Below are 15,853 nucleotides of genomic sequence, written 5' to 3' on the forward strand. Positions count from 1 at the left end.
TGGCCGTCCGAGGCCGTGGCGCATTCCCATTACAGTTTAGGACCTGGGGTAGCAACGCTGTGTAGGCGGGGCATCTGTGCAGACATCCTGGAAAACTTTCACATTTCGAGTTGTTCCGTCGAGCTCCCGCTGGATTTTATCATCCCCAATGAGATGTAGGAACGTCGTCACCTTCCTCGGTCGACCACGGTGTGCTTTTCTTTGACGTTGCCATTTTTGTAGCTCATCTGTTTACAAAAATGCTGTTTATAAAAATGCTGCAAGCTTGCTTCTAAATATATATGCGACGCTAGGGATGATCTCGCGCGCGATCTTGTGACGATTCTCTCTGACCAATCAGCAGTCGAGAGTGTTGACGTCACTAGTTCAGCTCTGGCCCTGGTCTGATAGAACCACGATTTTATGGGGCCGGAAAAAGAGGGGAAGAGTACCCGCTAGCCGGTACTAGGCTATATGGAAAGGCCACCAAAAACTGGCCTGGCCGCTTGAGGACGATTAAGGACACTTAAACGGGGCTACCCGCTGCAGTGGAAATGCGCCATAAGTTGCTCCATTTGCCGCTCGTCGTCATACAAGTGTTAGCAGCGCTGTATTTATTATCTGTGTTCAGCGATACTATTTTGATATTCTTGTTTATATTTGTGATCAGATTAAAACGACATATCGTGATTCTATCATTTATCATTTCAGTGAGACGTATCGAAAGATGGCTGAGCGGCTAATTAGGATCTTGTCATCCTGTCTTTACAAGCTTAAAAAAAAATTGAAAATAACATCTGAATATGGCGTTAACAGATTAATATAAAAAAAAAAGCCAAGGTTTGTTTACCCGTTCAATCAAGCAAGTCCCACAAAACATAAATCCACATTTATCTCAAAATAAGTCTCTGCATCCATTTGATTTTGATAAAGCAGGTCACATATATTCTTAATATGCATCATATTCCTCGTACCTCCATCACTCCATTCTCCCTGCAGATGAAGCACCAGTGGCTCGGTTCTGTTTTTCCTTGCCCGTCGCTTCCATAAATCCCGTGAATCCCGTAGCTGCGTCCCATTTCATCTCTTCCATGCGCAGCGCTGGCGTTTGAGTCTCCGTACAGCATCTCCTCCTCGTCATCCACTAAGTTGCTACTGTACACACACACATTTAAAGGTCCCCTGTTATACTGCTCTTAATCAATATATCACAGGTCTCAGATATATACAGAGCCTGTCTCTGATTGGCTGAAACACCAAACAAATCATTGCAGCATTACCCATAATCCCCTCTGTTTCAGCCCTGTTTCCAAAGTACTGATTCTCTGTCTGTTACTTTAGATGAAAATAAGGAGCCCCTCCCCACGCCCCTCTGAGAGACATTTGGTTACAAAGTCAGAATTTTGAGAAAAAATCTGAATTTTTGAGAAAATGTCAGAATTTTGAGAAAATGACAGAATTTTGAGATTTTGCAAAAAAGTCAAGATTTTGAGAAAAAGTCTGCCATTTACATGCACTAAAACCTGTATAACACACTACAGGAGAGGGGACAGAACACAATGGTGCTCTAGGAGGAGATTCAGGTGATAAGGTAGGGGGGGGGGGGGTTACCTTGGTTGCTGATTGGCTAATGGTTACACAAGCCAAAACATCGTTATGACATCACAAAGTGGCCAAAATCTGATCAGCTCATTTTCAGACAGGTTTTTATAGAAATGGATCAAAAAGAGAGAGAATCTTTGTTCCTGAAACTTCAGAGTCTCTTTCCACAGAGGGGACACATGTTGATGTAGAAGAGACATGAAGAAGAGGGGACACATGTTGATGTAGAAGAGACATGAAGAAGAGGGGACCACATGTTGATGTAGAAGAGACATGAAGAAGAGGGGACACATGTGATATAGAAGAGACATGTTAGAAGAGACTGAAGAAGAGGGGACACATGTTGATGTAGAAGAGACATGAAGAAGAGGGGACACATGTTGATGTAGAAGAGACATGAAGAAGAGGGGACACATGTTGATGTAGAAGAGACATGAAGAAGAGGGGACACATGTTGATGTAGAAGAGACATGAAGAAGAGGGGACACATGTTGATGTAGAAGAGACATGAAGAAGAGGGGACACATGTTGATGTAGAAGAGACATGAGAAGAGGGGACACATGTTGATGTAGAAGAGGACATGAAGAAGAGGGGACACATGTTGATGTAGAAGAGACATGAAGAAGAGGGGACACATGTTGATGTAGAAGAGACATGAAGAAGAGGGGACACATGTTGATGTAGAAGAGACATGAAGAAGAGGGGACACATGTTGATGTAGAAGAGACATGAAGAAGAGGGGACACATGTTGATGTAGAAGAGACATGAAGAAGAGGGGACACATGTTGATGTAGAAGAGACATGAAGAAGAGGGGACACATGTTGATGTAGAAGAGACATGAAGAAGAGGGGACACATGTTGATGTAGAAGAGACATGAAGAAGAGGGGACACATGTTGATGTAGAAGAGACATGAAGAAGAGGGGACACATGTTGATGTAGAAGAGACATGAAGAAGAGGGGACACATGTTGATGTAGAAGAGACATGAAGAAGAGGGGACACATGTTGATGTAGAAGAGACATGAAGAAGAGGGGACACATGTTGATGTAGAAGAGACATGAAGAAGAGGGGACACATGTTGATGTAGAAGAGACATGAAGAAGAGGGGACACATGTTGATGTAGAAGAGACATGAAGAAGAGGGGACACATGTTGATGTAGAAGAGACATGAAGAAGAGGGGACACATGTTGGTGTAGAAGAGACATGAAGAAGAGGGGACACATGTTGATGTAGAAGAGACATGAAGAAGAGGGGACACATGTTGATGTAGAAGAGACATGGAGAAGAGGGGACACATGTTGATGTAGAAGAGACATGAAGAAGAGGGGACACATGTTGATGTAGAAGAGACATGAAGAAGAGGGGACACATGTTGATGTAGAAGGGACATGAAGAAGAGGGGACACATGTTGATGTAGAAGGGACATGAGGAAGAGGGGACACATGTTGATGCAGAAGAGACATGAAGAAGAGGGGACACATGTTGATGTAGAAGGGACATGAAGAAGAGGGGACACATGTTGATGTAGAAGAGACATGAAGAAGAGGGGACACATGTTGATGTAGAAGAGACATGAAGAAGAGGGGACACATGTTGATGTAGAAGAGACATGAAGAAGAGGGGACACATGTTGATGTAGAAGGGACATGAAGAAGAGGGGACACATGTTGATGTAGAAGAGACATGAGGAAGAGGGGACACATGTTGATGTAGAAGGGACATGAAGAAGAGGGGACACATGTTGATGTAGAAGAGACATGAAGAAGAGGATTTTGCATAATAGGTGACCTTTAACACCGTAAGATAAACTGCGCAGGTGGCGGCTGGCTGTACGTGTCAGTGAGGAGGTGATGCACTTACCTGAGGTCATGGATGATGGTCTCTTCCTCGGACTGATTCCCAGTGACGGCGTCCTCTTTTTGGACGGAGAAGTTCGCTCTGTTTTCCGTGGTGAACATGCCACTGACGTCTCGGTACGCACACAGCGTGACCACGCGGGATTGCTGTTCAATTAGACGTGGTTTTAAACATGTTAAAGTTAAATGTAGACTCCAGATCAGGGTTTCCGCTAGGATTTTTTCTCGCCGGTCAAATGTCCGAACAGAATTTATTTTACCGGACAAATTTGAAACTTACCGGTCATGTTTCAATAATAATAATAAGAGTTGTGTAGCAGAGTTTCCGTTAGCAGGTAATCACCGGACTCTGACCGGATATGCTGGTGTTTAAAACTCAGTTAATGGGAGTCATTTTTATATTGCTTCAGTTTATAATCGTAACAGATCGAAAAATTCAGATTCATTTTTCAATAAATGATTCCACAAACAACAAACAACATCATTATTACATTCAAAGAAACTACTTGTAGTAGATGAAGTACATTATTCAAAAGTTTACATTAACTTAAGAAGAATAACACGGGAGAAACGGATCCTCTCTTTTCCTCTCTCTCCTGACAGCCCGTCAGTTTCTCATGCAGCGCACTAAACAGTGGGCGGGGCTTCAGGTGATTATGGAGCAGCTGATCTGATCTCTCTCTCACGTCCGGTTATACTTCACTCGCGTTTATGTCCATATCGATCAGATCCAGCTCTCCTGATCGGCCTTTATAGAGAGCACCGATCAAACTATTAAGAGTGAATATCGGCCGATAATGACCGGCGGGCAATCGATAGGAGCATCGGACATTTTGACCGGCAAGTTTTGAATTTACCGGTTTTTATTACATTTTACCAGCTAAAAACCGGTAATTACCGGCTAACGGAAACCCTGCTCCAGATGTATTATTATTTTGTGTATTTTTAATATGAAATGCATATTTAAAGGTCTGCTGAGGAGGAGGGTTAACTCACGGTGGGGATCTGTGGTTTCTGCAGCGACAGCCTGTGAGTTTTCCCCATGTAGGAGTCGGTCTTCAGAGCAAACATGGTGACGACTCCCTCTGCGGTCATGATGACGACGTAAGGGTCCGCCACGGAGCAATGCACTATGGGGGATCCCAAATCCACAGGGATGAAGTGGAGCTGTGTCACTGAGGGAAGATACAGAGAGAGCAGGTCAGTGAAAGGTCTTGTGTTGTGTTGGAAAGCTGTTACCGTTCATGGTGTTCGCCGGTCGATTTAGATTATTATCCAAAACACAAAGAAAAAATGACTATCATCCAATACTGTTTTAACTACATCAGAACTAACTTATAATGCATTCATAACCGTACAATCCTGTTGTAATTAGGGATGGGTATCGTTAAGGTTTTAACGGTACTACTACTTTTATCGATACCGCTTATCGGTCCGGTCTTTTAACGGTACTCTTATCGGTTCTTTTGGAGATTTAAAAAAAAAATTAACTAAACAAATTGTGAACAAAACTAACATTGCTTTTTATTTAAATTAAATACATAATATTTCCCTCTCTGAAGAACCAGCACCTTACCGTGGTAGAGAGGTTTGTGTGCCCTGATGAACCTGGGGGCTGTGTTGTCTGGAACCTTGTGTTCCTGGTAGGGTTTCCCATGGCAAATTGGTCTCAGGCAAGGGGCCAGACTAAGATTGGTTCAAAAGACCTCATGAAAGACGATACAAGAAGTGAGGATACCCGGCCCGGAGGAAGCCCGGGGTCCCCTTCTGGAGCCAGGCCCAGAAGGAGGACTCGTCGGCGAGCGTCTGGTGGCCGGGCTTGCCACGGAGCCCGGCCGGGCCCAGCCCGAAAAGGCAACGTGGGCAACACCTCCGCTTCTCCGTCCCGCGGGCCCACCACCTACGGGAAACAGCGATGGGGTCGGGTGCGCTGCCAGAAGGGTGGCAGTGAAAGCGGAGGGTCTCGACGGACCAGACCCGGGCGACAGAAGCTGGCTTTGGGGACGTGGAACGTCACCTCTCTGGGGGGGAAGGAGCCGGAGCTTGTGCGGGAGGTGGAGCGTTACCAGTTGGATCTGGTTGGGCTCACCTCTACGCACAGCGTCGGCTCTGGAACCTTACTTCTGGATAGGGGTTGGACTCTATTCTTCTCCGGAGTTGCTCAAGGTGTGAGGCGCCGGGCGGGTGTGGGGATACTCACAAGTCCCCGGTTAGGTGCTTCTTTGTTGGAGTTTACCCCAGTGGACGAGAGGGTCGCCTCCCTACGCCTGCGGGTTATGGGGGGGAAAACTCTGACTGTTGTGTGTGCTTATGCACCCAACAGCAGTTCAGAGTATACGGCCTTCTTGGAGACCCTGGAAAGAGTCCTGTATGGGGCTCCTGAAGGGGACTCTTTAATCTTGCTGGGAGACTTCAACGCACATGTGGGCAATGATGGAGACACTTGGAGGGGCGTGATTGGGAGGAACGGCCCCCCTGATCTGAACCGGAGTGGTGGTTTGTTACTGGACTTCTGTGCTAGTCATGGATTGGCCATAACAAACACCATGTTCGAACATAAGGATGCTCATAAGTGTACGTGGTACCAGAGCACCCTAGGCAGAAGGTCCATGATCGATTTCGTTATCGTATCATCGGACCTGAGGCCGTATGTTTTGGACACTCGGGTAAAGAGAGGGGCGGAGTTGTCAACTGATCACCATCTGGTGGTGAGTTGGGTCGAGTGGCGGGGGAAGCCTCTGGATAGACCTGGTAAGCCCAAACGTGTAGTTCGGGGTGAACTGGGAACGTCTGGAGGAGGCCCAAGTTCAGGAGGCCTTCAACTCACACCTCCGGCGGAGCTTTTCGGGCATTCCTGTGGAGGTTGGGGACATTGAACCAGAGTGGTCGGTGTTCAAAGCCTCTATTGCCGAAGCCGCGGCGGGGAGCTGTGGTCTCAAGGTCCTAGGTGCCTCAAGGGGCGGTAACCCTCGAACCTCCTGGTGGACACCGGTGGTCAGGGAAGCCGTCCGACTGAAGAAGGAGGCCTTCAGGGATTTGTTATCCCGGGGGACTCCCGAGGCAGTTGCAAGGTACCGACAGGCCCGAAGGGCAGCAGCCTCATCCGTGGCCGAGGCAAAGCAGCGGGTGTGGGAGAAGTTCGGAGAAGACATGGAGAAGGACTTTCGGGCGGCACCAAAGTTGTTCTGGAAAACTGTCCGACACCTCAGGAGGGGGAAGCAGGGAACCATCCAAGCTGTGTACAGTAAGGATGGGACGTTGTTGACCTCAACTGATGGAGTGTTAGGGCGTTGGAAGGAACACTTTGAGGAACTCCTGAACCCGACAACTCCGCCCTCTATGTTAGAGGCAGAGCTGGAGTATGACGGGGGATCAACACCAATCTCCCGGGGGGAGGTCACTGAGGTCGTCAAACAACTCCACAGTGGCAAAGCCCCGGGGGTGGATGAGATCCGCCCGGAAATGCTGAAGGCTCTGGGTGTTGAGGGACTGTCATGGTTGACACGTCTCATCAACGTTGCGTGGAAGTCGGAAACAGTACCGAAGGAGTGGCAGACCGGGGTGGTGGTTCCCCTATTTAAAAAGGGGGATCAGAGGGTGTGTGCCAATTACAGAGGCATCACACTACTCAGCCTCCCCGGGAAAGTTTACTCTAAGGTACTCGAAAGGAGGGTCAGGCCGATTGTCGAACCTCAGATTGAGGAGGAACAATGCGGATTCCGTCCTGGTCGTGGAACGACGGATCAGCTTTTTACTCTCGCAAGGATCCTGGAGGGGGCCTGGGAGTACGCTTATCCGGTCTACATGTGTTTTGTAGACTTGGAGAAGGCGTATGACCGAGTTCCCAGGGAGTTACTGTGGGAGGTGCTGCGGGAGTATGGGGTGAGGGGGTCTCTACTCAGGGCCATCCAATCTCTGTACTCTCAAAGCGAGAGCTGTGTCCGGGTCCTCGGCAGTAAGTCGGACCCATTTCCGGTGAGGGTTGGCCTCCGCCAGGGCTGCGCTTTGTCACCAATCCTGTTTGTAATATACATGGATCGGATTTCGAGGCGTAGTCATGGGGGAGGGGGTCTGCAGTTCGGTGGACTAAGGATTGCACCACTGCTTTTTGCAGATGATGTGGTTCTAATGGCTTCATCGGTCTGCGACCTTCAGCACTCACTGGATCGGTTCGCAACCGAGTGTGAAGCGGCTGGGATGAGGATCAGCACCTCCAAATCTGAGGCCATGGTTCTCAGCAGGAAACCGATGGACTGTCCACTCCAGGTAGGGAATGAGTCCTTACCCCAAGTGAAGGAGTTCAAGTATCTCGGGGTCTTGTTCTCGAGTGAGGGAACAATGGAGCGTGAGATGGGCCGGAGAATCGGAGCAGCGGGAGCGGTACTGCAGTCGCTTTACCGCACCGTTGTGACGAAAAGGGAGCTGAGCCAGAAGGCAAAGCTCTCGGTCTTCCGGGCCATTTTCGTTCCTACCCTCACCTATGGTCATGAAGGATGGGTCATGACCGAAAGAACGAGATCGCGGATACAAGCGGCCGAGATGGGTTTTCTCCGCAGGGTGGCTGGTGTCTCCCTTAGGGATAAGGTGAGAAGTTCGGTCATCAGGGAGGGACTCGGAGTTGAGCCGCTCCTCCTTCGCGTCGAAAGGAGCCAGTTGAGGTGGTTCGGGCACCTAGTTAGGATGCCACCTGGGCGCCTCCCTAGGGAGGTGTTCCAGGCACGTCCAGCTGGGAAGAGACCAAGGGGTAGACCTAGGACCAGGTGGAGGGATTATATCTCTTCGCTGGCCTGGGAGCGCCTTGGGATCCCCCAGTCAGAGCTGGTTGATGTCGCCAGGGAAAAGAAAGTTTGGGGCTCTCTGCTGGAACTGCTACCCCCGCGACCCGACCACGGATAAGCGGGAGAAGATGGATGGATGGATGGACATAATATTTCACATCAAAAGAAACAACAATGTTTTAACAAATCGTATTAAATAATGTGATGACAGAACTGTAAACGGAATAGCTGAAACTTTAACAAATAAATAACTCAGTTTCCTCTAATCATTAACCCATGTTTGTATCATTGAGTTAACTCCGTGTGTTGCTGCTAGCATACATAACACCTGACGTGGAAACGTTACTCGTGGATGGAGCTACAGAGCTGCTAGAAAGACAGTTGAACCCGGTGCATTCCTCCGTCTGGATGTGGAGCACTTTTGATAAATGTTTAGACACATTGCTCGTGTTACCGCCCTCACATGCTAAACTCTTATTGCACTTTAGGTAAAGTTTAACCACACCTCGGAGCGCGTTCTCTCCGCCATCTCCTCCGTGTGTGTGTGTTGCTGCATCTAGCAGCCGCGTGTGTGTAAACTGCCCCACCCCCTCGCAAGCAGGCGGGAGAGAGAGCGAAAATACAAAAATAATCATTTTGCAGTCTTTTTGCGTATTAGAAACGGAGTTGGCGAAACTAAAACTGCAATATAATGTTTGTGTAGCAATAATACATACGACATATTTTTTACATGTCTCCAGTACCGATAAAAAGACCGATAACGTCGGAGCTTAACGGTACCACGGTCTTTAATAATTCAGCCCGGCCGGGGCCCGTTTAATACCGCGGCTCGGTACCCATCCCTAGCTGTAATGTAATGGCCCCAAAACAGATTACACCACATATTGTTCAGGTTCAAGTGTTAGTGCACATATTCTTTGAGAAAGGGGGAGTTCCCGTGGGGGGAGGGGGGCAGGGGGAGGGGAGACCAGGTGCATGTTGCCAACAATTATTGTTACAGTGTATGAAGGGGGTGGGGGAGGGGTGTCTAAAGTCAAAGATGGATCTTGATTGGGCCAAATTTGACCTCGAGTGACCCACGACAATTCTGCCGGGTCTCCCCAGACCCCAACACCAAATGATACACTTTTTTTTTTAGAGACCTTCAGACTTGGCTAAAATTGTCCAAATGAGTTTTGTAGTGTTTATATATCTGTTGTGGAGGATATCATGCAGCCTGGATCCGATACAAAAAACTAGAGCGTAGTTATTATATCATTTTAACTTGAAAGGGGTCACGAGAGACCCGAACACAACATAAGGGTTAAAGGTCAAAGATGGGTTCAGGTAAGAGTAAAACAGGAACATGTGTTGTCTGGGGATGCAAAATGGATGAAAGGGAAGTTTGAAAGGAATATAAAAAGGTTAGAAAAGTGTCAAAATAACTATAACTTCAGGGGAAGACTAGGGGTAGAGGAATGTGAGAATTTGGTTAGGGGTATCGTCAAATATCTGGAGCAAGCTCCCAGAAACCTGCAGGTCCGCTGCTTTTAAATCCAGGCTGAAGACTTTTCTTTTTGCCGCTGCTTTTAGTCGAACTATTCCCATCTTTTATTCATGTGCCTGAGTTATTCATGTTTTATTATCTTTGCTTTTTAATGTTTCTAATGTGTTTTATGCTCTTAATGTCTTTCATTTTTCTAAAGCACGTTGAATTTCCTTGTGTTGAAAAATGCTATATAAATAAACGTACTTTAATATTGTCAATTTGACATGTTTGCATCATCATCTACTAACAGAATTGTATTACATACAAAATATGGACTATAGGACTCAAATACTGGATTCAAACAGAATTACTAGACGTTATTTGTACCTCCTTCCAGCAGTCGAATACCCATGGGAGAGACTTGGATGATGTACTTGTTGTCACCGATGTTTCCAGCAAACACAGTTGGACCCTGAGTAGCAAAACCACTGGTGTCCAGCTCCATGATCTCCTGCCCCGTCTGCAGGATCTGCACACAGACAATTAACACCACATCACAACTAAATAACATAGGTTTTGTTTTTCTATCAATCTTCTATTTACAAAACGCTGCGGCTTACAGGAACACGCAAGCATGACCACATCACACCTATTCTGGCTTCCTGTCCATTTTAGAGTTCATTTTAAGATGTTATTGTTTGTTTTTAAATCGCTTAATGGGCTGGCCCCTCAGTACATCTCCGACCCCAGGGTTCATACACTTTTTCACCAATGATTTTCAATGACTTCTCACCTAATTTTTCATGACCAAAAACATGACTCTTTCTCAGCGGTTCCACTGAAAATGGTTTATTTGAACATGGAACAGGAAAATAAGGTCTGAAACATGTTGTGCCTATCTAACAAATCCAATAGGCTTACTAGCTTCTACGCGCTAAAGCAACTACAATCTCTCACCAGCAAAACACCTCGACAGTTAAATGCCATTTTACGTTTCATTACTATACGATACAGTATGTATCATCATTATAGTATTACTATTTCGGCGATTAGATAAAATATAAATTATATTTGATGCAACTTTAGTTACATTTCCATGACTTTTCCAAATCTTTGGGAAAAATATTGTTTTTCAAAACTTTTCCAGGGCCTGGAATTTGCATTTTGAATTTCCATGACTTTTCCAGGTTTTTAATGACCGTAAGAACCCTGAAACCCCCTCAAGGGCTTTGAGGTCGGCTGATCAGCTGCTGCTAGTCCCTAAAACCAGCGGTAGCCCCCAGGCTCTGGAATGACCTGCCCCCCCCCCCCCGTGTCAAATTGTCGCCCACCCTCCAAACTTTTAAGTCCCGCCTAAAGACCCACCTCTTTTCCCTCGCTTTCGAGTCAGCCTGAGTTATGTTTTATCGATTTTTATGCTTTTATTGTCTGTCCATAATCTTTGTGTACCTTGTATTAATTATTATGTGTGCCTTTTATCTATTATTGTAATATTATATTTTATTATAATGTTATGTTTGCTGTGAAGCACTTTGGTAAACCCTCTGTTTTTAATATGTGCTATAGAAATAAAGTGGATTGGATATTTGTTGAAATCTAAAGTCCCTGGACATCAGACGTGTGTTTGTACCATGGTTGAATCCTCTCTGCTCAGAATGAGGAAGCCGTGTTTCTTCTTATCGTCTTCTATAGGAGGCTCAGTCTTCTTCTCCTCCTCCTGTTGTTTCTCTTTCTCCTTCTCTTCCTTCTCTCCATCTTCTCCGTCCTCACCGGTGTCCGCACCGTCCTCTGAATCCTCACTTTTTGCAGCCTGTGAAAAGAATGAGAAACATCTAACTTGTGTGGAATAGAAACTCCCTCTGGATTTTAGCCTCTGCAGACCATTTACATGCACACAAACCTTTATAACACACTACAGGAAAGCAGAATAGGGCCTTCCAGTCACACGTTAAAATAAACAAGAGGCAGTCTAAAGATAGAGTTATTTGATTTGATGGAAGGCAGCAGCTAAAGGTTATTAGGCAGAAACACAATCAAATGTGTTAAGAGGATCAAGTTCCCAATCATTCCTGATTCAACTTTTGCATTTTGGAGGACACTGGACGGGGTGTCGCGGGGAGGAGGTGCTGCCGTACTGACATTTATTAAGTTGACGAAACACTCGAGTCAAATGTAATTAAAGTCAGATCCACTCGTGTCTTCGACGGGGCAGTGATATCAAAAACCTGTTAATGCAAACACTTTTTCTTGTACCAGCTGTATTCACCTTGCAAGTTCCCATCAGCAAAAACACGTGGGTTTGCTGTCCTGGCTCCAAAATGGTGGAATGAGCTCCCCATTGACATCAGGACGGCAGATAGCTTACACACCTTCCGGCGCAAACTGAAAACTCATCTCTTTCGACTCCACTTTGAGCGTTAGAACTATTAACAAAGCACTTTTATACTAATAAAGGACTGGCTTATCTAAAGCCAGTTGAGTAGCACTTGAAATGTTTGGCTCTATGAAACCTGATGTACTTATATGATTCTGTTTTCTTCAAGGTTGTGTCTTCCTGGTCGAATGTACTTATTGTAAGTCGCTTTGGATAAAAGCGTCAGCTAAATGTAATGTAATGTAATGCAGGTGCAGCTATGTGGCTTTGATCCTGGATAAAGTGTTTAAGTCATGGATGTTTAAAGTTTAACTTCTTCATATTTGTCTAATATTAAAGTTCACTTTTCATTCAGGAAGTATGACGCTGCGCTGTCAGTGCGCTTCTCCATGTTTGTGATTGGTCAAATGTCGCTAACCCCGCCCCTTTCATGTGAACGCGCACATAACTAGATAGGGCAAAGCTGGCTTGAGTTACCGAGTTGATAACCAGCGTCGTAGGACCGCTTAGCGAGAGCGCGTTTGTTTTGGGTTAGTTAAGATAACTCAGACATATCCAGGGTCTGTTGAACTGGATTCGTCGTACAGGCCTCTGGTGTTGAGCAATATTTACATGTTACTCTACCTATTTTTCTATAAAGTGAAGATTTGTTTACCTACCTGTAATACATGCCCTGATAAAATAACTGTATGCTGTTGAAAAAACCCAATAAACAAAGTTTAAAAAGAAAGTACCTTTTTGTCTTCAGCTTTGACTTCATTGGAGATGACCGTCCACATGTCGTGGCATCCTGGCAACTCAAACGTAGTGACTACCTGGGGTCGGATGCTTCTCTGAGAACAGAAAGGAATCAAAATCAGAGGCAATACACGGTACATTTCCAGGCTTCCAACACAATATATTTACAGTATTTGCCACCATATTATAATAACAATAAAGCTTTATTTATATAGCACTTTAAATACAACACATGCAGCTCAAAGTGCTTTACAAAATGACACATCACAAGTTAAAAACAAACAACAAGAAATTCCCCTCAGATTGTTTGTTAAGAACTTTAAAAAGGTACATGCAGCAAAATATAACATTTGATCAGGTTAATAGACACAAGGAGGTCAAAGGTGTGACATACAAATAAAATAAATAATGGTTTGTCTCTGACAGATAAGACACAAGACAACAAGTCGATGCAACAATATAACATATAGGTACTTGGACGTGGTATTGACACCATGTGCAGAAACAGAGTACTACCTGGCCACCGAATGTTGAAGAGGAAAGCTAAAGACATTATAGCCTTTGCATCTATCTTAGCACGTAGAAGAATACTCCTAGAATGGAAATCTTCTATACCGCCTAAAGCATCTCTCTGGCTTAAAGATTTAATGTTGTACCTGAACTTGGAGAAGATTAAATATAACCTGAGGGGCTCCTCAAAACTATTTGAATCTGTCTGGGGCTCTATGATAGCCTACTAGCTGAACTTAAGACACTAAATTAAGAAGAAAGGGGGGGAACTACGAATATATGTGTGTGTTTTTTTTCCTTTTCTTCCTTGCGTCTCTTTTTATCTGTTTGTTATATTAATTTTCATTTATTTATTTGTATTTATTTGTTCTGTCTTTGTATACATGTATGTATGTATGTGCATGTGTGCATGTGTACATGTGTGTGGGTATGTACACACACGTATGTGTATGTGTATATGTGGTAAGGATGCCAGTGATTATTCGATTATTTGAATATTCGTTACAGTCTCCATAATCGAATATTATTTTTAAAAATCGATTTTATTTATATATTTTTTTATTATTATTTATGTTTTTTTTTTTTTTTAAATCTGGCTTAGTTTCAACCAAAATATAGACTAATGCTAATAATAGTATTAATAATTATAAATGGCCATTGGTCACACCACCAGTTTGTTTTACTGTAAACTTGGAGGAAGCCTGCGTGCAGAGCAGACTGCTGCTGCAGCACGCTACACACCGCCCCCGCCCCCCCTCTCCCTCACACGTGCGACTAAAGATGAACAAAGCGGCAGGTAAAAAGAGTTCCTCCTCGTGGAACTACTTCGAACTTATAAGTACAAAGGAAGTGAAATGCAAATGCAATTTATTTTTATTTTTTTGGGGGGGGGGGGGGGGGTGGGGGGGGGTCGGTCGATTAATCGATTATTATTCGCCAGGGCTGCCGAATAATCGATTTTGATCATGGTCAGTTTCTGGCAACCCTAATATGTGGGTATACATATGTGAGTATATGGGTACAAGTATTACTGTTACTATTCTTTATTCCCTTATCTATACATTTTCATTTAATATTATCTTCTACATTACTTTAACCTATACATGTATCGATTTTATTTAGTTAGTTATTTAATTTACTAGCTAGGACCGGGAGGGGGGGAAAGGGGAAAAATAAATAAAAATATTGACTGTATAAATGTGAACTCATTGTGCCTGACTCAATAAAAAACATATAAAAAATAAATAAAATAAATAAATAAATAAAATAAATAAAATAAATAAAATAAATAAAATAAATAAATAAATAAAATAAATAAAATAAATAAAATAAATAAAATAAATAAAATAAATAAAATAAATAAAATAAATAAATAAATAAAATAAATAAAATAAATAAAATAAAATAAATAAAATAAATAAAATAAATAAATAAATAAAATAAATAAAATAAATAAAATAAATAAAATAAATAAAATAAATAAAATAAATAAAATAAATAAAATAAAATAACATATAGGTACAACAGAAATCTTAGGTCACAGGCTCCTCCAACAGTGCAACACAATTAAACAGATACAATAGTGCAAGTAATTGGAATATTGATATATATATGAGTTGCAAACAGATGAATGTTATGGATGTTCTTTCAGAAGTTCAGGTGTTTAACAGACGTATGGCCTGTGGGATGAAACTGTCCCTTTGTACACTTCCAGGCTTCCAACACCATAGAGGGCCACAGTGACGCATCCTAAAACACGGAAGTACGTTAGCATGTTACCACTTCCGGTTCCTTCGACAAAAAAGCAATTCAATCTCTCCATAGGGTTTAGGAAACTCTCTGGAACTAAGGTCTGTGGTTGAGACACATTGAAGAGACGGGTCACGTTTTGTTCTATGACATTAAATCATCAGCAGTGGTGATTTCTGAATAGTTGACGTGTCTGAGAAACGATGGTTGTTACCAAGTGGCTGAACAGGACTACAGAAGTTGTTGAGGCCGTTGTACGTCATTACGCCGAACACGTAAAAACACTCTGTTCTGCTTGAAAGCAAGTCCCTGCCTCCTGCAGACTGTTCAAACAAACGCTTCAACTTGTTCCATTTAGAATCTGTAGTTTGAATATGGATCTGAAGTCGGCGTGACGTTGAAGCAACGACCCTGCTGTAGTTCGTTCATAGCATAACGTTAGCATTTTGCTTCTGGCGACTAGATTTATGATTCGAAAATGATAAAAGTAGGATAGACACGTGGAGATTATCCGGCTGAACAAAACGTGATCCGTCTCTTCAATGTGTCTCAACCACAGACCTTATTTCCAGCTGTTTTCCAAAATCCTATGGAGAGATTGCGTTGGTTTCTGTCGAAGGAACCGGAAGGAGCTTGCTTCCGGGTTTCAGGACGCGTCACTGTGGCACTCTATTTCTTTACAGTATTTGCCCCGACATGCTGGCACTACAAATAACACAAGAACTGTGAGCTTGTGTCTGGGGTGTTTACAGGCCACTCCTTCGATCTCTGAGGCAGCTGTGGTAGACCCA

At 44.0% G+C, this 15,853-nt stretch overlaps 1 protein-coding gene across 1 annotated transcript in view; it reads right to left on the reverse strand.

The window, feature by feature from the left end:
* Positions 1–953: 953 nt before the first annotated feature.
* Positions 954–15,853, reverse strand: part of cpsf1 (cleavage and polyadenylation specific factor 1) — a gene marked incomplete at both ends in the record, with an annotated part of 33,234 nt that continues 18,334 nt past the window's right edge. The window contains 6 exon segments of the mRNA XM_034220509.1: positions 954–1,134; positions 3,450–3,592; positions 4,442–4,620; positions 10,079–10,220; positions 11,322–11,501; positions 12,800–12,898. Of these exon segments, the coding sequence (XP_034076400.1) occupies positions 954–1,134; positions 3,450–3,592; positions 4,442–4,620; positions 10,079–10,220; positions 11,322–11,501; positions 12,800–12,898 (924 nt within the window).

This window comes from Gymnodraco acuticeps, unplaced genomic scaffold (assembly GCF_902827175.1).
Source record: "Gymnodraco acuticeps unplaced genomic scaffold, fGymAcu1.1, whole genome shotgun sequence".
NCBI lineage: Eukaryota > Metazoa > Chordata > Actinopteri > Perciformes > Bathydraconidae > Gymnodraco > Gymnodraco acuticeps.